The sequence below is a fragment of the Scardinius erythrophthalmus genome, assembly GCF_964197995.2.
Source record: "Scardinius erythrophthalmus genome assembly, chromosome: 4".
NCBI classification, from domain to species: Eukaryota; Metazoa; Chordata; class Actinopteri; order Cypriniformes; family Leuciscidae; genus Scardinius; species Scardinius erythrophthalmus.
The window spans coordinates 14457927-14480944 of record NC_138224.1 but is presented as its reverse complement, the minus strand read 5'-3'; the positions used below and the strand labels follow the sequence as shown (position 1 = coordinate 14480944).

The 23018-nt window shown below is 37.8% G+C and overlaps 2 protein-coding genes across 3 annotated transcripts in view; one reads left to right on the top strand and one right to left on the bottom strand.

Annotated features, from left to right (window-relative positions):
- Nucleotides 1-8927, top strand: part of prrt4b (proline rich transmembrane protein 4b) — a 34838-nt gene extending 25911 nt beyond the window's left edge. Inside the window, exon 5 of the mRNA XM_081363798.1 lies at nucleotides 5777-8927. Within this exon, the coding sequence (XP_081219924.1) occupies nucleotides 5777-7776 (2000 nt within the window). The 3' untranslated portion in view covers nucleotides 7777-8927. The remainder of the gene's footprint in view (nucleotides 1-5776) is intronic.
- impdh1b (IMP (inosine 5'-monophosphate) dehydrogenase 1b) lies at nucleotides 8850-22969 on the bottom strand. Of its 2 annotated transcripts, XM_081363799.1 has the most exons (16): nucleotides 22677-22969; nucleotides 20431-20529; nucleotides 20284-20358; nucleotides 16451-16499; nucleotides 14599-14700; nucleotides 14443-14517; nucleotides 14115-14321; nucleotides 12417-12504; nucleotides 12027-12226; nucleotides 11717-11807; nucleotides 11540-11635; nucleotides 11203-11346; nucleotides 10967-11111; nucleotides 10623-10766; nucleotides 10459-10542; nucleotides 8850-10361 (listed from the first exon to the last, which is right to left on the bottom strand). In XM_081363799.1, exons 2-16 carry the CDS (start codon nucleotides 20526-20528, stop codon nucleotides 10340-10342), a joined length of 1620 nt encoding a protein of 539 aa, XP_081219925.1. In that variant the 5' UTR covers nucleotide 20529; nucleotides 22677-22969; the 3' UTR covers nucleotides 8850-10339. The 2 variants fall into 2 exon arrangements, with proteins under 2 accessions (XP_081219925.1, XP_081219926.1); XM_081363800.1 differs by lacking the exon at nucleotides 20284-20358 and having other exon boundaries at nucleotides 22677-22923.
- Nucleotides 22970-23018: the final 49 nt, after the last annotated feature.

Here is a 23018-nt window from a genome sequence, read left to right as displayed (position 1 = left end):
GTTCACTTTTTAAAACGATTAAAAACAGCTGTTAAATAATATTAAATAAATAATATTATTGGATTATTATTTAAACGTTTTGAATGACTTATCACATTTTACAGTGGCACATTAGATGCCACAAACAAACCTGTGTGGGTTTCTATAAAGTGTACATGCTGTACGTTTATGTTAGTTCATCTGAGGACTTGCTTTTGGATTACTTGTACATAACTTCTAAAGAAAATAAATAAATAAATATTAAATGAAATCTTAAAAATAAGAAATGTAGCCTTTGGCAAGTAACTGAAACAATAAGTTTAATTTGAAGTACTAAAATTACTAATTATTAGGGCTGTCAAACGATTAATTGCGATTAATCGCATCCAAAAAAAGTTTGTGTTTACATAATTTATGTCTTTGTACGGAGTATAATTATTTTCTATATATAAATACACACACATGTATATATATATATTAAGAAAATGTGTTATTTATATATAAAATATTTATATATAATATAAATTATATATAATATAAATATATATACACAGTATATACATGCAAATATTTCTTAAATATATACATGCATGTGTGTGTATTTATATATAGAAAATAATTATACACCATACACACACATGTATTATGTAAAAACAAACTTTTATTTTGGATGCGATTAATCGCGATTAATCGTTTGACAGCCCTACTAATTATAAATACTAAACTAATAAAATGAAAACACAATGACTGAAACTTAATTAAAAAAATTTAAATATAAAAATATAACTAATTAAATGTGTAAATATAAAAATATAGCTAACTAATTAAATGTATAAATATAAAAAATACCAAAATAACACTGTTGTTCATCAGCAATTATGCATCAAGATTCATTTCCATTAATAATTCTGTTGGGAAAGATAAATGGCTCTTCACAGAGTGACTGAAACAAAATTGGCAGCCATTGTAATCCATACATGTTCACAAAAACATGCTAATTGATAAACTACAGGCCAAGTTAGTGGTTGGTGAAATGAAAGCTATTTAGTTGAGTGACAACACATCTGAACAGAATTTGTGGGTAAAAACGTTTTTCTAACCACAAAAGTAGTCATAACCTAAACATTTTGACGTCTTTATAGACTCACCTAGGGTGGAACAGTCAACAATAGACCCTGCCTATTATTTGAGTCAAATACCTAACTCCATGTGGATCAGTGGAGTCATTTTCCTTTGGTCTGCTTCCCGTCCCCTCCTGCTGAACTGTCGTCCAGTATGATTACAATGCATGACCATAACAACATTGTTACAAAACCCTCATGTTGTGATGGATCCACAAACTGGGTGTCATCCATTGTGGCAACATTGTTGCATGTATCAGGATCATTGAGTTTTGATTGATTCCTGGACTGAAACTCTGGCTCGCTTCCATACACTAGTAATATTTTCCACACCCTAAGAGTGGAGGGCACACAAGGGCGAAAGGAAATAGAGAGGGAGGACGTTTGAAGCTCCTGCCACAACAATCCCTCTTATCAGTGCTATGCCTTCTCGCCACCCTCTTCCTGTGTCTGCCCACCACACACTTTCTCTTCATGTCAGATTGACACACTGCACACACCCTATAGTTAATCAAACTCTAATTATTCTCATCAAGAGAGCTGGACCCTTACTAAAGCTGTTTTTCATGCCATCCAGATCTCATTTGAGTTAGATTGACATTTAATAGCGTAGAAAACCAGATACCACCACACTGAGTCATACATTAATTACCATGCTGGTCTAAACTGGTTTGACTTTGGACTAGTTGGTAGCTAAATGCTGGTCTTTTAAACAGAACAATTTAATTTATTTTTGCTCAACGTTCTGTTCAGTCTTATTTATACAAACACGCACACACGTTGTGTTTTCATGTTTTATGGGGACATTCCATAAACATAATGATTTTTATACTGTACAAACTGTATATTCTATCTCCTTACACTAACCCTATACCTAAAAATGCCCATCACAGAAAATTTTCTGCATTTTTACATTGTCAAAAAACATCATTTAGTATGATTTTAGTACGATTTATAAGCTGTTTGCCTCGTGGTGACCAAAAAATGTCCCCACAAGGACAATGATTTCGGATAAAAATGCTGAATTTATTAAAGCAAGAATAAAAAAATATATGCTTAGCCAGTCAGCAAAAATATATATTGGATAAATCAGACTCCTCATTTTTACTTTTTTTTTTTTTTTAACACTGGTTGTACAGTCTTGTGCAAACATTGGATTAGATTTGTACTGAAAATACATTGAAAACTAACATTGTGAAATATTTATTGCAATTTAAAATAACTATTTTGTATTTTAATATATTTTATAAATATAATTTATTGCTGTGATGGAAAAGCTGAATTTTCAGTAGCCATTTATCCAGTCACATGATTCTTCAGAAATCAGTCTAATATGCTGATTTGTTGCTCAATAAACATTTCTGATTATCAATGTTGAAAACAGTTATGATGCTTAACATTTTTGTGGAAAGCATGAAAAAAAATGTTTAGGATTTTCTGAAGACCGTTCAGAAGAACAGCATTTATTTAAAATATGATTTATTTTTGTAGTAATGTAAAAATCTTTACTGTCTCTTGCAATCTTTTAAACTTTGGTGTAGAAAACTGTAGTGTATTCTTTAAAAAAATATATATATTATTTTTATTAAGCAAATTATGCAAAACGTCAACAAAAAGTCTTAGATTAGCATACATTTATATGTGACCCTGGACCACAAAGCCAGTCACATGGGTCAGTTTTTTGAAATTGAGATTTATACATCATCTGAAAGCTGAATAAATAAGCTTTCCATTGATGTATGGTTGTTATGATATTTGGCCGAGATACTACTATTTGAAAATCTGGAATCTGAGAGTGCAAAAAAATCGAAACATTGAGAAAATGGCCTTTAAAGTTGTCCATTCATGTTCGCGATTGTGCTGCATTCACTCACAAAAATAAATGTTTTATATATTTATGGTAGGAAAAAAAAAATCTTCATGGAACATGATCTTTACTTGATATCCTAATGATTTTTGGCATAGAAGAAAAATCGATCATTTTGACCCATACAATGTAATGTATTGTTGGCTATTGCCACAAAAATACCTGTGCTACTTATGGATTTTGTGATCCAGGGTCACATATGAGGCCAGGGAAGTACAAATATCAAAAGAGGAGATTGAATTAACGGCGTCTATTTTATCTTAAGAATGCGGCAAAGGCAATATATTAAACTCATTAAACTCATAATAAACTCTTATTCATTAATACACAGCCAGATCAAATTTTTGTATAAATAAATCCTTTTTGTATGTATGTCACATTTGGTTCAGCAGTTTACACAAAAATGCCTTTGTGGTTCAAAATGTTGCTTCAATAAGACACATTAAGAATGGATATTTTTCATAAACGAACAACATAGAGCATAAAAAATACAGAGTTGAACATCCTTTCAGACAGTTATATTGAAAAGAAATCAGGTCAGTGTATTCCGATGAGCCAAAGTTTTTGGCGAACAGAAAGACTTGACTGTAACCTATATTTAATGTAAGTGGATAAACAACCATCTCGATGTCAAGCTATATATTTAATGAGTGCTGCTTGGTGGTTAGTGTTGTGGTGGTTTTGATTAAAGAGAAGCATCTAATGAGCAGTGTGCAGCTGTTAGACACACGCTATACCATTAATCAAGGGCAGCTAGGTTTGATTATCTACTCCCACCATCAGAAGAAACACTAGATTGGTTTTTGACATAAAAATGGAAGCCAATTCTCACCACTGTCTGGCACAATGTGTATATTTAGTCAAAGTGGTGGTCATCAGCCAGAGAGCCAAAACTAGTGCAAAAAATACCAGACCCATCTTTGGGAATGACCCATGTCATGTGTAAGCGTATGCTTTTTTTTAAAGGAGGAAGGTCATAAAGCAGTTAATTTGGTTCTGGGTGTAACAGGAAATTGTCTGTCACTACCCACATATAAAAGACTACAGAAGCAACCCAATATGAGGCAGGGTCTCACCAGCACTCAACAACATCCAGACATGACGTATTGGTTGGTTGACCTTACAAATGAGAAACAATGAGAAAAATATGCCTGCCTTTTGTCTTATGTCTTTCATCAATTCATATTTGTTAAAACAGGGATCAGGATAGGGCAATAATGGCATCCTTATTGAAACGGTTAAATAAATGTATTGGATTTTTGTTGGTTTGTTTAGAAAAAATGTGTTCATTTGACAGTAAAAGTTGGCATCAGCTATTCATCAAGTTATTTATTACACATTTATACAGGTACACAATGGCTCCCGTTTTGTATAATTGCCTCCATGCTTTGTCTCAGGGCTTCAGTAAACTCACAGGGTATATTAGAAAGCCTGATCATGGCTGAGTTATGACTCATGTACTCTGAAAAGGGTGTAATTAGATGTCAGTCTTTTAAGAGCAGACGTACATCACACTGTTATGCACAGGATTGATATGGCTGTGGAAGCTAATATCATCCATCTCATATGGATTTAAACATCAGTTGCAGATGCACAGCAGGGCAATCCTTCCTGTGCAGGGGGATTTAAATGTTTTGAATGTCTTATCACATTTTACGGTGGCACATTAGATGCCACAAACAAACCTGTGTGGGTTTCTATAAAGTGTACATGTTGTACGTTGATGTTAGTTCATCTGAGGACTTGCTTTTGGATTCCTTGTACATACTCCCAAAGAAAATGTTTGGTAAGCGTTAGGAAGCATTTACAGAATTGGAAATGGCTGTCACATGGAACTTCACATGCTGTTCCAACTCTGTTAGGCTAAGAAACACTAATGTATGTAACACTCCTCAGCACCAGAGCCAAGCCACAGAATCCAAAACCTAAAACAGCAGCCTCCGCCCACAGCAATCTGTGAATCTAACAAGCCAATCACAATTACATTTATATACAAACAACAGATGTTTCATGGCAACCCACCAATCCCTGCTACTTAGACAAATGTTCTCCCACTGTCATTTATAATAGTTTTTCTCCTCGTTAGAAATATCATATTGAGAGCTGTTACCTTTTAATATGTTCAAAAAAACATTAGATGTGGAGTTTCCCAGATTTGGGAATCTAAAAAACTAAACCATGGTTTTCCACTATGAAACATGCTTAGCTAGGCAGACACCTCAGAAATGTCCTCTAGTGGCGATGTCTATCACAGAAAAACAAATCATAGGTTGTCAGAGATTTTGGTGACAGTAATGACTGCCTTGGTTGTCTGTGCTGGAATACCCATTTTGTATCTCCGTAAAAATAGGGCCCAATGAACGAAGGAATTTTCTGTATTTATTTCTCCACAGGTTTATTTATTTTATCCAAATTTTGAATTCCGCATTGCATTGTGTTGTGTTTCAGGGTTAAAAGAAATGTCCATAAACTGGAAATTACCAGTAGCTTTTCCGTTTTTCTACAGATTATTTTCTTTGTTTATTTATGTGATTTATGTAGCTAGCTTTACATTCAGCTTTAACATTTAAAGTGGTCATATCATGGGTAATCAAGTTTTCCTCATTCTGTTGAGATAAGAGTTTTAGACATGTATAAGTGAAAACTAGGACAAAAAACAACTAAAGGAATAAAGACATTATGATATCACCACTTTAAAGAAGAACACTTGCATGACACTAATATTGACACTTTGAAGAAACTATATCAAAAAGCATGCTTTACACATCTTCTGTAACTAATAATACAATATGTATGCTCTTCATTTCAGAAATGCCCACCACTACGTCTGAAGATTGGCCCACAGACCATACTCAAGAATCTGCGCTCCCCGACTGCAACGCGGAACGTTCTGGAATCTGCAGTTCAAGTGACACTTGGCCCACCGCTGTCCTGAGCAACATCAGCAAAAATGACAGCACACCCACTGTCTCCACCAACCTCTCTCAGAGTCCAATCCTGTTTCCAGCCCCACCTATGTTTGTGGCACTGTATTCTGATTGGAACAGTGCCCTGGCAGCATGGGGTTCAGCATGGGAAGCACACATTTACGGCCTGGGCACTGTGTTCTGTCTAGTCGCTTTGGCCTCCACCCTGAACCTTCTGTGCCTGCCCCTACAATACCCATCAGGCTGTGGCTATTTTGCTCTGGTCAGTCTCTGCCTGATGGCCGCTGGCTGCACTAGGGCCTTTGCCCTATTGTATGATTCGTACGGATACCAGGACCGCATGGCATCCACAGAGGCCTCGCTGTTACTTTACGAGGCACCATTCCCCTGCATAACTGCTGCCTTTGGCCTAGTATTCCTGCTCCTGTCAATGCGCTCTCGCATGCAGCTATCCTATTCCGCCTTTCAAAGACCTTGTTTCCTGGCCTGCTTGGTGTTTCTGCACTTTGCTGCTGCCTTTGGCCCTGTTGCATTACTCCATGTTGACCAGCAGGTCTACCTGTTTCTGTCCTTGATCTCTAGAGGTGCCTTTGTGGCTCTGGCAGCTTTCCTATCAGCTGCATATTTTGTGTTCTACTGCTACGTTCGTGCTGACTCCAAGCATATTTATCATCTGAACAACACATCACCGACACCAGCTGAACGCTACAACCGCTGCCCATTTGCAGAAAGCCGAGATTGGGACCGGGCAGCAGCTGCAGTGCTACTCTCTGCTGTCTTCTCTCTGGCTTGTGCGGGCCTGCAACTCTACGCCATGCTGCATGCTCTCGGCATTGCTGGAAGTGCTGAGTCCTTTCGGCCTTGGCCGTGGTGGACTTTCCAATTCAGCTGCCGAGTGTGTGAAGCAGTGGTTTGCCTCACACTGGTTCTGGTAGTTGCTCAACCAGTCTACTGTTCTGATCATCTTCCCCAACCAGGCAGTTGCTGGAAAGATCTTCTTACGGCAAAGTCACCTATCATTCCTGGGAGCTACCAGTGGACTCTATCCCAACAGGAGAAGCTGGCCATCTGCGATCCAATTGGGCACGGAGAGACAGAGTGCCTACCCTTGTACACATTGGTGGATGACCGTCTCAGCAGCTTGAATGGCCTTGACCTTTTATACCATAGCAATCGAGCATTGGCCTATCGTGACCTTGACCTGGACTTGCCCAACACTGGTGCCCCTTCCGTGGGTTCATCCTGTACCAGCGACTCCACAGCGGACCTGCGCCCTCCATCACCCATAAATCTGCGTCGAAGCATTGATGAGGCACTGTTTAGTGAGTCTCTATTTCCCATGAGTATTTTCAGCCCCTTACGACCCTTCAGCTCTAGTGACCGCTCCCTGAATGGTAGAGAGACCAACTCCAGTGGTGCCCAAACCCTGAGAGACACCCTTACTCCTGATCCAGGCTTATACCGAACATCTTCATGTGTGGAAGTGCTACCCCAATTTCCCCTTCCTTCTCAAGCCCAACCAGATGGTCCATCACTGGGTTTTCCTCCATCTCCATCTCCCTCACTGTCATCTTCCACTTGCTGCTCATCTCCAGAGCACTGGAGAGGCAGCTCCAGTTCCTGTTCCCTCTACAGACAGTCTCTGGGTGGCTTATCTCTGATTTTGTGCTCTAGTCCAGAAGGACACCATCCGCCACCCTCTACCCTCAGTGGGGGTTCCAGCCACCAAGGGGGAAGCTTACAGAGACCCTACAGAACATTAAAGTCAGAGGAGAGTCTGGACCAGCAATCAGAGTTTGACCAGTCTGTCCAAGAAGAATTTATCAGTGTGTGCAGAGAGATTGATGCTCTTAGCGTCTGCAGTGAGACTATTGACCTCTAGGGGGAGACCTTTACTTTCAGACACAACCGAATGATGTAATATGATGATGCCAAAAGAGTTTCAGTGATGTGATGGGCAAGTAATGTGCTGCTCAGGTGATTTGGTGAGTCTGTTTGCCAAGGTGTCAAAACACATTTGCTCTATGTAGACATACAGGAAAATGTTTTGTGGACCAGAACTGTGCCAAATGTTTCATTTTGTAGGGGTGCTTGTTGGTTTATCAGGTAAGTTCTCCAAAGAGATGGATTCGGAAGAAAATATCCTTGTAAAGGTTCAAGAAGTGCCACCGATTGCCAGAAGCTTAGGCAGATTTTGTACAAAAGTTTTTTGATTATTGATAAACAAATTTGTAATTGTAAAAAAAAAAAAAAAGTGTTTCAGAACTTCTTTTCAATGCTAATAGTGATGTTTGTATGAATTTGTACAAAATCCCTTTTTTGGTCTATATGATTAATACTGTGAGAGTGCAAACTACTGATAACCATACTGTAAAACAAATACTATGGACTATAGCATCAGAAAATAGTTTCAAATTAAATGCTGTATAACCTGCCAAATCCAATTTTATAATCTCATCATTTTAAACATTTAGAAAAGGTCTTTGTGCTTCTAGTCTTTAATTGCACAGGTAACTTCACGTCCCTGTTGTTTGTTTGCAACAATGCATTATTATGTTGAGGGCCTAAAGAGTTTTATCAACAGAGAGGAAAAAAACTTCTATTTTAAGAGTCAGAGAAGGATGGAAGTACTCTTGCAACACACTCTGCGCTATAGACTGCCATTTTATCCTGCTTATAGTGTATATTTGATATGAACTACACTTAATGAATAATCTGCCAGGTTTTACATCGTTTTCAAATACTCGTAACACTGTTACTCAATACATATTAAAATGAAGAAAAGTGACTTTGTACATTTTATAGTGTGCATGTTCTGAAAACATGAACTATGTGAGAAACTGCTGATACATCTAATGTTAGTCATTTAGAGGCTGTTGAAGATTTTCAATAAATATATTGAAAATTGACATTTGTCCCATGCAGAAATATTTTACATAAAGCGAACCAAAAAAAAACTGTGCAAGTTAATTTTTATTTCTTTTCAATAATATTGAACAGGATAAGCAACCTCAGTTGAGTACACTGCGGTAAACAAACTTGGCTCTTGAGTTGTCAAGACTGTGACTGTGGGCAAAGCAACATACTACCAAGCAACATCCAGTTGATTAAAGGATGCAAACCATGTCTTTGTACATTGTCATACTGAGAATGTTGTACAGAGTGGATAATAGTCCACACATCCAATGCTAAGAATGCATGATTTCTAAACAAAAAGTGGAAAATGCAAAATAGTAATGAAAACGTATTACAAAAACACATTTAAATTCTTATGGATGACATGCTTTTTTTGGCAGTGATAATTATATGAAGCCATAGGATCTGGCAAGCACAAGTGGCGTGTTTTGGGTTAAGACAAATGTGTCCTTCATTTATTACACAATACAAGGCATGTCTCAGGTTCACCCAACACGCAAAGCTGTAGGGGACGTTTAGATGACATGGACAAACATATCCTGAGAGAGGACCAGGATACTCACAGCATTTATTTGGCTTTCATAGAAGAATAATTGTCAGTTAGCAACAACAAAAAATGCACTTGACAGTTTTGTAAGTAATAGAAACATTGCCATGTTATGGCTATTAAAAAAAGCATGCAAATTAAAACTCTTATACCTGTTCCGCACTCAAGAACTGCAATAACATTGATCCCATAAAAATTCCCAAAAGCCTGCATTATAAGTCAGCCTGCATTACAAGTCAGCCATCGTTACCTGACCTTGATCAACAAACCCAGTTTGTTCCAGCTTTTTGGTCAAAAATAATCCAGACACAATGCATGACACTCAGAGCAACTGTGTATATCTACAGATATCGGTTTTGGTATAATTATTTTGAATAGAAATCGTACCCAGTTACAGGACGCGGTATTGTGAACATAGAGAGATCTGTCTCACTGATAGTACAATAGACATTTAACCATCACAAAATTGACAATTTTCTACATACATCTGTTTTCTGCCTTCGAAAATAAAAATATATCATATAGCATCTTCAGCAGTTACAAATCTACTACAGAAATGATTGCCTCAAGTATAGCTGGAGCACTTGGTTTCACAGCAGTCATCATTTTGCAGATGGACACGGAGATGCTGCAACATGGTCGAATCAAGTTTGGGAGAAAAAAAAAAAAGGCTTTGAAGAATATTCGCTCCAAATGCCACCTTGTTTTTACTGGTCTGCTCATAAACAGATGCAAAAACCCACACTCAGGCAGCTTTTTGGCAACCCTGATGCTCCCTCGAGTGCAACTGCCATGTTTTTGGGGATTGAATTCGTTTGAGGTCTCAAACTCATTTAATACTTCTCTTCTCCATCTCTCACTGTGGTGGTTGTGCCTGAGGAACGGTGAAGAGCAGAGAAGGGGTGCTGGCAGGGTGGGCTAAGTTCTAGGATTTGTCTGAGGTGTTTGGTCACTGCTTCCCATCCGTGTTCTGCCCATTCCATTAGTAAAGACGCTTCTCATATCTATGGATACAAAAGAAAATAGTTTCAGAGAGTGATACTGATCTTAGCTTTGACATATGAAGGTAGTGTTGAGCACTGGCACCCTCTGGTGACTTACGAGTGAAGTCCATGTACACCACCCTCCACCTGAGCAGACATGGTCCTCTTCTCGAACTTCAGCTCTCCAGAATACATCATGGAGCTAAATATGTAACAGTGTAGGAATTTTTATAGTGCATAAAAACAAACCAAACGCACAATAAAACACGGACACATACTTACCGGAGCACAGAGAGGCTTTTCGCGCCAATGTCTTGGCAGCCGTGTTGGATTCCAGCAATGAGGTACGGGGCAAATTTATGGATTGAGCCTTTGTCCTGCACAGAGCCTGAAACTCCTTGAGCCACTTTCACCTTATCACCCTCACTGCCAAGACAGCCAATCAGCACACAGAAAGAAAGGTCATGTAATGATAATATATCACACTGAGTCGCATAACATTTTTGTTAAGAACGGCAGGCTGTATGCAGCGCAGTGTTAAGATAGTATTTCATTCTATGCTTCCTATTACTGAATAATTTATGTCCAGTGAACAGTGTGCTACACAAACACACACTACCACACACCTGAAGTATCGTTTTTGGCTGCTGGTGTTCTTCTCCATGGCATCTAGTGAGCCCATTCCTCTGTATTTCTTCAGTCGCACCCCATCTGAAAAGAAATACTCGCCTGGAGCTTCTGTAGTGGCGGCCAGCAGAGATCCCATCATCACTGCAGATAGAATACATTTGTTTCATGTAAACAGACAAGTTTGTTTGTTTTTTTACTTCAACTGTTAAAAGTGAACTCCAGCAACAATAACCTGTCGATGCCCCCAAGGACAGGGCCTTCACCACATGGCCGACCGTCTGGATGCCACCATCTGCGATGACCGGCACCCCGAATCTTCGAGCGTATTCTGCCACCTTATACACAGAGGTGCCCTGAGGTCGTCCGCATGCCATGACTACGGGAAACAGAAATGGACACTCTTCAGTAAGTTTTTAAACCCTCATGCAGAAATCAACTGTAAATCCACATTTTAAAGCTGATATTTTTTTTTTAATTATGCTCACACACCCCTAGGGGTTTGCCAGTTTGCATCCCAGGCAACATGTGGGTAATATGTTGAATGTGTGTGTGTGAGATTAACTCCCAACCTTCCTGTGTGATGCAGATTGAACCACAGCCCATTCCCACTCTCAACGCATCCACACCTGCGTCTATCAGGTTCTTCGCCTGAGCAGCTGTAACCACTGCAGAGAGAGAGAGAGAGACGTAAGTCAGAGAGAACAAGAGAGCAACTGCTTATTGTAGTAATAAAATCTTATAATCACCATTTCCTCCCACAACCTGCAGCTCTGGGTACTTCTGCTTGATGTAATGGATCATATTAATCTGGTATACAGAGTTGCCTTGTGATGAATCCTAAAAAAAAACAAAATAAAAACGATAAACCGCGGTGATGCTACTGGCGCAGATACATCACACTTCAAATTTAATAGAGAGACCAAAATAATGTCCAACAGTTTTGGCTTTACATTTATCTTGAAGATAATCCCCTTTCAAGCATTAATACATTTTTAAATTTATAGTGGCAGAAAGACTGACGTTTCCTTTATAACAACGGCAGTAGCTTTGACCTACCAGAACCACTACATCTACCCCAGACTGCGTGATCAAGTCCAGACGGTATTTGTCGTCATCACGGGTGCCGATGGCGGCACCACACAACAGCTGTTTGCGAGAATCTTTGGAGGCCAGAGGATAGTCCCTGTTCTTCTTCAAGTCTGTGCGGGCTATTATGGCCACCAGTTCATCCTTGTCATTCACGATGGGCAGCTTACCTGTACAAGTAAACAAATATAACCTATTGAGACCTTTTAAAATGGTTAAATACTATATTTGATACAGTTTCCTGTGGGTGGAAGAGGTCCGAAGGGCTAAAAGTACAAATTCGATACCTTTATAATTCAGTTAAATGCATGTATTACTGCATAAGTATGATGACTATGGTTTGTGTTTGGATGTTCTCACCTTTTTTGCTGCGTTGCAGGATGTCATTGGCCTCTTTCAGTGTAACACCAGCAGGAGCAACAACAAGATCCTCTCTTTTAGTCATGGCCTAGGAAACAATTACAGTTACACAGCCATAAAGGTACAGCATTCCAAGCACTGATATTATACTACATAGTAACACTTTACAATAAGGCTCTTTTTGTATTTGTCTATATTAGTTAAAGTTCACCCAAAAATGAATTGAGGAAGATCACACAAATGAAGATCTTTTTGATTAAATCTGAGAGCTTTTTGTACCTCTATTGACAGCTAGGCAACTGAAACTTTGACGCTCCAAAAAGTGATTGTAAATTGAGCGGTTTAGTCCAAATTTTCTGAAGAGACATGATCACTTTATGAGATGAACAGATTGAATTTAGGCTTTTTTTTCCTCATGTTACTCAGTACTTTTGAGGTTCCTCAAGAAATTTGTTCTCGCACGTCAAGCAGGTTCAGTTAAGCTTCTGTCACACCGTTTAAATGTGAATAAAACCCTAAATTAAATCTGTTCATCATATAAAGCGATCGAGTCTCTTCAGAAAATTTGGACTAAACTACTCAATTCACATTCGTTTTACGTTCTCTCTATATGAACTTTTTGAAATGTGAAAGTCGTAGTTGTGTAGCTGTCAATGGAGGGACAGAAATCGCTCAGATTTCATCAAAAAAAAATCCTGAAGATGAACGAAAGCCTTAAAGGGATAGTTCACCCAAAAATGAAAATTCTGTCATCATTTACTCACCGTCAAGTTGTTTCAAACCTGTATGAATTTCTTTTTTCTGCTGAACACAAAAGAAGATATTTTGAAAAATGTTGGTAACCAAACAGTTGATGGACCCCATTGACATCCATAGTAGGAAAAAAAATACTATGGATGTCAATGTCAATCATTTCTGTTTGGTTACCGACATTTTTCAAAATATCTTCTTTTGTGTTCAGCAGAAAAAAGAAATTCATACAGGTTTGAAACAACTTGACGGTGAGTAAATGATGACAGAATTTTCATTTTTGGGTGAACTATCCCTTTAAGAGTTTGGAACAAGTGAGGGTGAGTAAATGATGACAGAATTTTAGGGTGAACTATACCTTTAACATTAATTATTATTTATACATTAATATATATACATTAATTACCTTTATTATTAAATGGACCTGAGCTAACAATGAATATTTGTATTATTATTGAGTAACTTTAACAAGGATTAAAAATAATGTAACAAATGTATTGTTCATTGTATTTACCAATGTTAACTACTAGGACATTATTGTAAAATTTTACATTATTATATGTACTCTAACAGATACATTTCCATTTAAAAGAGTGGGGTCAATTAGATTTTTTTTACATCATGGTTTCCAAAAAAAATAAGCAATTTAACAAGCTGTTTTCAAAATCAATAATATTAAGAAATGTTTCTTGAGCATCAAATCAGCATATCCTGCGACACTGAAGACTGGGGTTATGATGCTGAAAATTCAGCTTTGTATTACAGGAATAAATTACATTTAAAATGTATTCAAATAGATAAGTTATTTTAAATTGTAATGATATTATTTCACAATATTACTGCTTTTACTGTTTTAAGGGACTACTTTCAAAAAAATTAAAAATCTTACCAACCCCAAACTTTTGAACAGGAGTGTAGATGCAAACATGATCACAAAGGCAGTCTTACCTCCTCTAGGGGTTTGCTATTATCTTTCTCAGACAGGAAATCGATGTCTCGTGATGTGACGATGCCGACCAATTTGCTGCCCATCTTGCCCGTCTCGGTTATGGGGATTCCAGAGAATCCATGTCGAACTTTTGCTTCAAGCACATCACCTACAGTGTGACGTGGACTCAGGACCACTGGATCAGTGATGAAACCTTGCTCAAACCTCTGCAGGCATAAACAAAGAGACCTCGACATCAAATATTAATAGGTACAAACACACACACACACAGAAGACACCAACCTAACATTAAACATTTATGAAGGGTGACATTTATTGCAGTCTTACCTTCACTTTGCGCACCTCGTTGGCCTGAAACTCTGGCGTGCAGTTGTGGTGAATGATGCCAATTCCTCCCATCAGCTGAGCAACAAGTCATAAATATACAAATTAATAATTGACAGATGTCAGTCTAATCAAAAAAGGGATCTAAGAGGAACTTACCGCCATGGCGATGGCCATTGAGGATTCAGTAACAGTATCCATAGGAGAGGATATGAGTGGGGTCTTCAATGTGATCTTCTTGGTCAATGCTGAGGTCAGGTCCTTCATAAAACAACATAATGTAAAACATTATTTCTGTGAATTAAAAAAAGGTGACTGCATTTTGACTGTGCAGTTTTATGTCTGGCCACTAGAGGCAGAAAGGCATCAATATCATATCAGAACTACTTAAAGGTGGTATCAGTGATTTCAGGCCCAAAAATATTTTTATCACATTCATCTAATCTTTCCTAACGATCCGCTAGCTGCCCGCCCCATAAGCATGCTGTCAAAAAAACGCGTCTCTGTAGGCAGCCTAGGCTCTGAGATCTGCACACAAAAACAAATGGTTTAGCCAAACACACAAAACCAAAACAAATAGTGTTCCAACCAATCACCGACAGGGGGAGGGTGTTGTGAGGTTTTGAGCCAGCTTTTTCTTCAGCTCTGACACTCGCGTACAGCCGTGCACGAGCACAAAACCTCACAACACCCTCCCCCTGTCGGTGATTGGTTGGAACACTATTTGTTTTGGTTTTGAGTGTTTGGCTAAACCATTTGTTTTTGTGTGCAGATCTCAGAGCCTAGGCTGCCTACAGAGACGCGGTTTTTTGACGGCATGCTTATGGGGCGGGCAGCTAGCGGATCGTTAGGAAAGATTAGATGAATGTGATAAAAAATATTTTTGGGCCTGAAATCACTGATACCACCTTTAAAAGAACACCACATATAATTCTGTGCATGTGTGTAAAAGTACACGCAAACCAAAATAATGAAAAGTGGGTGGGGATAAAATAAGGTGGCATTGAAGGCCCGAAGGCCGTGACCTTCATTTATACACCAGTGCTGAGAACTGTTCCTCTAACACTGATAAGCTCGCAAACACTCCCCTTGCAACCTTCTCCGTGCCGCTACTAACAGACAATGTTCCCAAAATATGCTTTCACATTCACACCGGTGGGGGAGAGTGGCCTCATGGGAAAACAGACACCATAGTGGGAAATTTCCCAAATCTATGGTTCAGTGAAAGCCAGTTTCTGAGGTCTCAAAGAAAAGTCAGACACGAGGACATTAAAGCTGTTATTACACCAGCCTACGCAAACCCAAATAGCAGTTTCAGTTTCAATCTCGGTCATAGTTGCAGTTGTTTTTGTTTTGAGCTTCGACCTCATTTATTTCATTATTATATTCAAGGGATCTTTAAAGCCCTTACTGTGTGCCAAAGGCAATTTAAAAAAAGAAAACAAAAGATAATACAGCAGAATGTTCAAAGTTCATTAAATTGTAATGTGTGTACGCGGATTATTGCATAGAAAAGAAAAAACAGAACACAATTTAAAAATAGAACAATTCAAATTAAGGGGAGAAAAAGCAGCTGGTTTACGAGTAATTCAAAAGTGCTGAATCAAGTGTTACAAAAGTCACAATAAGTGAAGTGGTACACAGTTACGGAAAATCCTTGGTCACATGCTAAATGTGGCACTAAATATTAAACTTTTGATCATTAAAATTAGTTAATTGCTATATAAAAAAAAAAGGCATAATTCAATAGACCCTCAAAATGTTGACATTATTTTAAGATTTTAATCATTTTAATTGTAACTGTTACTTTTGTAAGGGCCATAAAGATATTATGGCTAGACTTTTCAAGCTAGGTTAGTTACATTGAGCAATGAGACAAAAGAGACAGCCATTTAGCTAAAAATAGTGAGTGCAGAGAAAACACAGACGGGTAGTTTAAACGGACACGTCATTATGAAAACAAACCGAATGAGTGAATGAAAGTGTGGAGGACACAGGCTAGACGACTCACCACTTCATCTGAGGTGAAGTCAATGAAGCCAGGCAAGATCAGGAAGTCACTGCAAATGAGACAGAGAGAGAGAAAACAATCAGTGACCAAGAATCAATATACATTCTCTTGGAAGAGACACTACTGTTCAAAAGCTTGGGGTCTGTAAGATTTTTTTATTAATTTTTACAAAGAAGTCACTTGTGTTCACCAAGGCTGCATTCATTTAATCAAAAATACTGTAAAACCATTATGAAATAGTACTGCAATTTTAAATAACCGTTTTATATTTGCAAAACTGCTGAATTTTCAGCATCGTTACTCCGTCTTAAGTGTCACACGATCCTTCAGAAATCACTCTAATATTCTGATTTGGTGCTCAAGAAAAACATTTCTTATTATCATCAATGTTGAAAACAGGATTCTTTGATGAACAGAAGTTCAGAAGAACAGCATTTATTTGAAATAGAAATCTTGGTTGCACTTTTTTTAATAGTACGTGTACGTAGAGTGTAGTTGACTAAGAAAGTACTTGGGAATAGAAGATAAAACAAGTCTTTACTGTCCCATTTGATCAATTTAGTGCATTATTGCTGAATAGAAGTATTATTTTCTCTCTTAGAAAAAAAATATTACTGACCTCAAACTTTTGAACTGAAGTACATATCTCCTAAAAGTTAAATTTGTCAGCTTTTACCATTTAAATAGCCTCAAAACTAACAGACATGAGAAGAGGGAGAGGAGGACGTTTTTTCAGATTAACATTCAAGCATAATGAAAACCTGATGCTGACTGCTTGATTCATGACATCTTAAATTATGAGAAGCTCTAACTCAAGTGTGGTTCTTGAGGTGAGCTTGAAAAAAACGTCTGAGGCACAGGCACATTCTGACATGCCCTACATGAACCAAACCTTCCCCGGCCTAATACTTAAATCTACCGATTTTACTCGTACAAACAAAAGGCAGAGGATCCAATGGAGATAGAGAAAAGAAGGATCATGAATATTTCATGTGTACGTAAAAATGAAAAGGGAGAGACAGAGGCAACTTTAAGGTCATAAACATATTTTCCCTGTCGCTTGTGGTGGGCTAAAAAAGGAGTCTGTGTCGGCTGGGACAGGGCGGGGTGTCTCTGTGCCCACATGTGCTGGCCACACACCCCTAAACATCAACAACACAGGGTGTGAACATCAGGAAAAGCCAGAATAAATGAGGCTGGAAGGGTAAAACAGACAGCTGTCCTGATTAAATGTGCTAAAATCTAGATCTTTAGCCAAACAAATCCAAGAATTGGTTTGAATGCAGGGAAACAATATTTGTTACACCATGTGCTATATAGCCACGGATAAGAAGTAGCGTCAAGCGATAAAAGCACTTTTCCACGTTAATCTGATTGTATCCTAATAAGCTGTGAATGGACATTTCTTTGGTTGTTTGTTTTCAATTTGTCGTGTAGTTCCGCCCAGCGACTGCCATGGCCACAACCACGATGAAATCTGATTGGTCCAGAATCCTAATCAGCAAAACCTCATGTTAACCATAAGGCTAGATTTTTTGTGATTCGCTCATGTTGTTTAGTCACTTTCTGTGTTTACAGACAAATGACTTAAAAGACTTTAATGTACATATTTGCATCCATGATACTCGATTAGTAAACTTGCTGAATTTGCTGAATAATACAACAGCTCTACAGTCTCTCTGGTGGAACAAGAAGTCTGTTTTAGATGACTCAGACTATAAACTTCACTAGACACAAAGACGGTACAGACTGAAACCCAGACTCTCTCCAAATATGCAGAAGTACACGGTGCCAGATTTCATCAAAGACATGCTGACTGCCGCTTTATACCAACCAACTCTGAACAGATCCAGGTAACATGGTGATCCACTAAACCCTACATTTACATATGGTTTTCTATACTGTCTCCTAATTGTTCAGCTATATTAGGTTTTAATGAGCATTCGGTCCGACTGAAGCGGTTCCATAATCCAGTTGTGGATCTGATAGAAATGACATCTGACTGAGTAATCCACAGCATAACTCCTATTTCTTTTCATTTAACTTCATTAGTGAAGTCATTCTCCCTTACTCTACTTTCATTCATTGATTCAACATGCACGTTCTTTCACTGACTAAAAAAGCCATTTGGATTTGCATGAATTTTAGGTTCTGCAGTTTTATTTCAGTTGATTCTACTCTTGAGCAAGATTCAATAAGGAATAGGAGGCAGACATCTTAGCCAGTTGGTAAAACAGGAGGCTTTTATCTTGCAAGAGGGGTTGATTTATAAATTATATTTCTAGCATGATAATACATTAATAGGCAACAATGGCTCAATCCTTGTTAACTTAAATTGCAATGTTGGGATCAATTACTTTTTAGTTAATCATATTCAATAGATTAATTCAACAAATTAAGCAAATGTACAGCAAGTCATTTTGCAAACAGTCCTTTGCTAGTATAAATTTAAAACAATATCAATAGTTTTATTTTAAATTTATTTAAACAAAATAGTATAGGCGTGGTGGGCATAGGCTAAATGAATATATTTTTAGAAATGCCTGGGGATTTTTAGAATATATTTTTAGAAATGTTTTCCCCATATAATGGCAGTCAATGGAAACCAAAACTGTTTTCCAAACAAATTATTCAAATTATTGTCCTACAGAAGAAAAAGGGTGAGTAAATGATGAAAGAATTTATGTTTAGATGAACTACCCCAATCAAAAAATGTGAAATACGTTTTTAAATCAGATTTGATATTAATCTAAGTGCTGCCTGTTGAAAGATTTTAATGTAGTTTGAATTAGTGCATTTAACTGATAAACAGCTCAATGAACAGCTAGCTTCATAGAAGTGACAAAGAGAAGATCAGGATTGTGCGTTTTAATGTGGCAAAAAACATTGAAAAGGCCTCTGAGTCGGTTAATGTTATAAAAGAAGGAATCATCCAAAAAAAGTACAACAAACCTGCAAAGTAACATATAGATGAGACATCTCGCATCAATACAGCAGAGGTCTGAGCCTCATGTGTCACATGCCCTACAAAGAAAAAACTGTGCAAACACTCATGCGTGCGTTACACAAATCGATTCAACACAGGCATGCACGTGTCAAATCTATGTGGGGGGAGTCCAGTCTTAAATGTGTTAAATCTGTGTACGCCCCCCCCCCTCACATGAGGCCAGCGTGAGGACAGTCATGCGGCCCACGATGCATCCCTACACGCTTTTGATTACAGATAAGACAGTTATAAAAGCTGAACCTTTCACCTTGTAATTTAAATCTAAAAAGCGGCACTGTTCAAGAACTCACTGTGTCCTAATGTCACTCCTCAGGTCACAAGTTTGACTCCGTTACAATGCATTGGGTACAAAGAGTGAAGACATTCATATACATAAAGTCAAACATGACACCATTTACTCTCCCTCATGTTGTTACTAACCTGAATTACTTTTTTTGTCCTTACAATGAAAGTCAATAGGGTCCAATCTTGTTTGAACCACCAACGTCCTTCAAAATATTTAGTAAGGCACGAGGGAGAGTAAATGATGACAATTTTCATTTTTGACTGAACTATCCCTTTAGTTTCTTAGAAAACCAAATTAGCTTGTATAAATCAATCATGCAAACTATAAATACATAAATATAACCTGGCTTAACCAGGCTAATTTATAAAATGTATATGGCACAGATTAGAGCTGAAACCATGTTTCCCCACCAGTGATTGAAAGCAAAATCTTTTTGATTGTCTCCCAACAGCAAGGACCCTAAATAGACCATCCTGACTAGATACAGCTGGAACGCTTGCGTCACTATAAGATGATATCATGAAGGGCTGTGTTACTCACTTGTAAGTCATACCGTCCCCCATAGAGCAAAGCTCTTCCGCCGTGAGTCCGTCTCGGACAGACTGCTGTTCTGATCTGTAATGTGGATGCCCATTACATACGCACAGAGTATCACTCAGGGAGAGGAACCCAATGAAAAGTACTTACTTGTAAGTTAGACCATCTCCGATGGAAAAGAGCTGCTGGGCAGACAGTCCGTCATCAGGGATATAGCCCGTTCCTCCACTTATCAGATAGTCTGCCATACTGGAAAGGGAAATACACAAACACAACCTGTAATTAACACAGTTCTCTTCAGTGCCAACCAGCCACTTTGCTTTTGATTCTTAAGTCCAATCATCCACTCACTATTTATAGTGGAATTCTATGTATAAAGCATAGAATTTACACTATAACTTCAATCATTTCTGCACTTACACTTGACTGCGTCATAGAGTGCAAACAGTCTAGTTCCGCAAGTAAAAATACAATTCATTTTCTCCAAAGGGAAATTGATTTTTAACAACTTCCTACTGTGACCTACAATGTTAATCGCGCTGGTATATGCTTTTGTTGAAACCATTTCAACTTATCTTTTAAGCAATCATGTTTAACAGTAGAATTCTTGGAGAAACACTAAATTACCCATGATTCTGCAAAGAAAGCTCCACCAATCAGAGAACTGAAACAAGCAAATCACACCTAAATAACTCTTTTTACCAACCCTCTCCCATGATGCACTGCGAATGACGTAATAGTCCGATTCGATATGCTCTCAAACTACTTAAATATGTGTATATATTTGCATGTTTTGACATGACCGTACTATGTTGATTCTATCAACATCTTTAAAACAGTAGTTTTAGATGTATCCATTATTTTTTTATTTAATTATGTCATGCTTCATTGGACTGTAGTTATTTCCCTTATAAATTTTGTCTGATTATAGGTTTTATTTTTGTTTTTGTAATTTATTTGAGATTTAAAAACCTCAATTTGATATTTAAAATATAACCAACAGCGATGACATAATATTTGCATACTGAATTGCCCACTATAAAAACATATTAACTTAAAATATTATAAATTAGGGTTAGACTACTGGAGTACATTACGTTTTTCTACTACAAAATTTCATGTGTAATTCAACGTTATATTCCATTTCTTTGTAATTATTTGTGATTACTAGCAATTTTTCAATGAAAATTGTTTCTAAACCAAACTTTTTTCAGTGCAACTGGTCTTGTTCTTCCTTCAATTTCTAACTATTTATTCATTTATATTAAATACTACCTGTAGTGACCAATGTAAATAACGATAACCTGAAAGCAGGAAGGCCAACAGCTGATAAATACATACATGAAATTGATTTTACACAATATTTACCTGAAATTAACTAAAGATATTTGACTAGGCCAATAGTGTCCAATCAGGCAAGTTCATCTCCAACCCTAAATAAACACACCTGGACTAACTAATCAATAAAGATGTTTGAAATTACTTGAAACCTGCTGACAAGTAGGTTGGAGCTGAACTCTTCAGGACGGTGGCCCTCCAGACACAGGTTTGGACACTACTGGACTAGGTTTTAGGTACATTTTTATTTTAAAAGATTCAGAATATCTGCTAATATTGAGTTGAAATGTCTGCTATTTGGCTATTTTGATGTGGGTGGTTTTATAAACTGTGCCAGTGTCAATGTCACTGTTTTTATTGATTCTGGCTGAGGTCGATAATCTAAATGCCCAAGTATCAGTTGATATGCAGTTGTTTTTAATCCATAATCAGCCACGCGCTATATTGTCCTATTACGGCCAAAAATCTGTGAATTTTGAATCTGTGTCATTCTCAATTTGTTAATACGTTCTTTTGCTGCTTTAAAAAGCTCTAGTATTTACTTCAGGAAATGCATTTCTGGTCCATTTTATTTGAGTGAAAAGCACATTCAGAAGGGTGTCGTCACCAGGAAGCGTCGCAGATTGTCTATATTAAACCACATGTTGCGACGCGTGAAACATTAACAATGTTGGCAACAACAAGACGTTTGGGTTTCATTCTGAAAACACACTCGATTGACAACCATATCGATGCTGTTACCTACTAACATAATTCCATCTGCACGCGCGATATAAAAATATCACGAACAGATGTTGACACGTGCACACACAGACATGCGTAAAAAGACGATAAATCCTGGATTTAGTCTTGAACGCAGTAATCTACACACTCGCACTACTGGCCCGCTGACCTACATTGAGTACATTAAATGTAAACCAGGGAAACCCGGGGTCTCCATATCGAAACAAAAGCAAACTTTCACCCGGTGAAGATGTTCTTTGTTTAGAGCTCGTCCTACAACACATTTCTAAAAGCAGCACATTTAACATGATACTTGAGTAAATATGAATTCAAACCTTCTCTGTAGATGAGCACGCGTGTTTCTGGAGCTGATGCGCGTCAGATTGAAAACCCAGTTACTTCTATCTGTATGAGAATGTTATCTAAAAACCGGTTTGTGCCTCTATACGGACTATTTCCCTAGTTTTCAGATCCTTCAGATGGTCCCCGTTTGAATTGAGGTTTTGTGATGAGTCTGGCTTTATGTGGAAAGCGAGGCAGACACAGAGAGCGCGTCATATCCTCACAGCTCCACATCCACGTGGTGACGCGACGGCACGGTTAACTCTTTCATTACCGCAAAATTAGTAATTAGTATTATTATTCATGTACCCTATACTCACTGCATGCTTACCCTA

Coding starts and splice junctions, on each gene's coding strand:
- impdh1b (XM_081363799.1), bottom strand. CDS start 20,528: ATGGCAGACTATCTGATAAGTGGAGGAACGGGCTATATCCCTGATGAC. Junction 11,808..12,026: donor GGGTAGATGTAGTGGTTCTG/GTAGGTCAAAGC, acceptor GTTTTTTTTTAG/GATTCATCACAAGGCAACTC. Junction 10,767..10,966: donor AGCCAAAAACGATACTTCAG/GTGTGTGGTAGT, acceptor CTGTCTTGGCAG/TGAGGGTGATAAGGTGAAAG.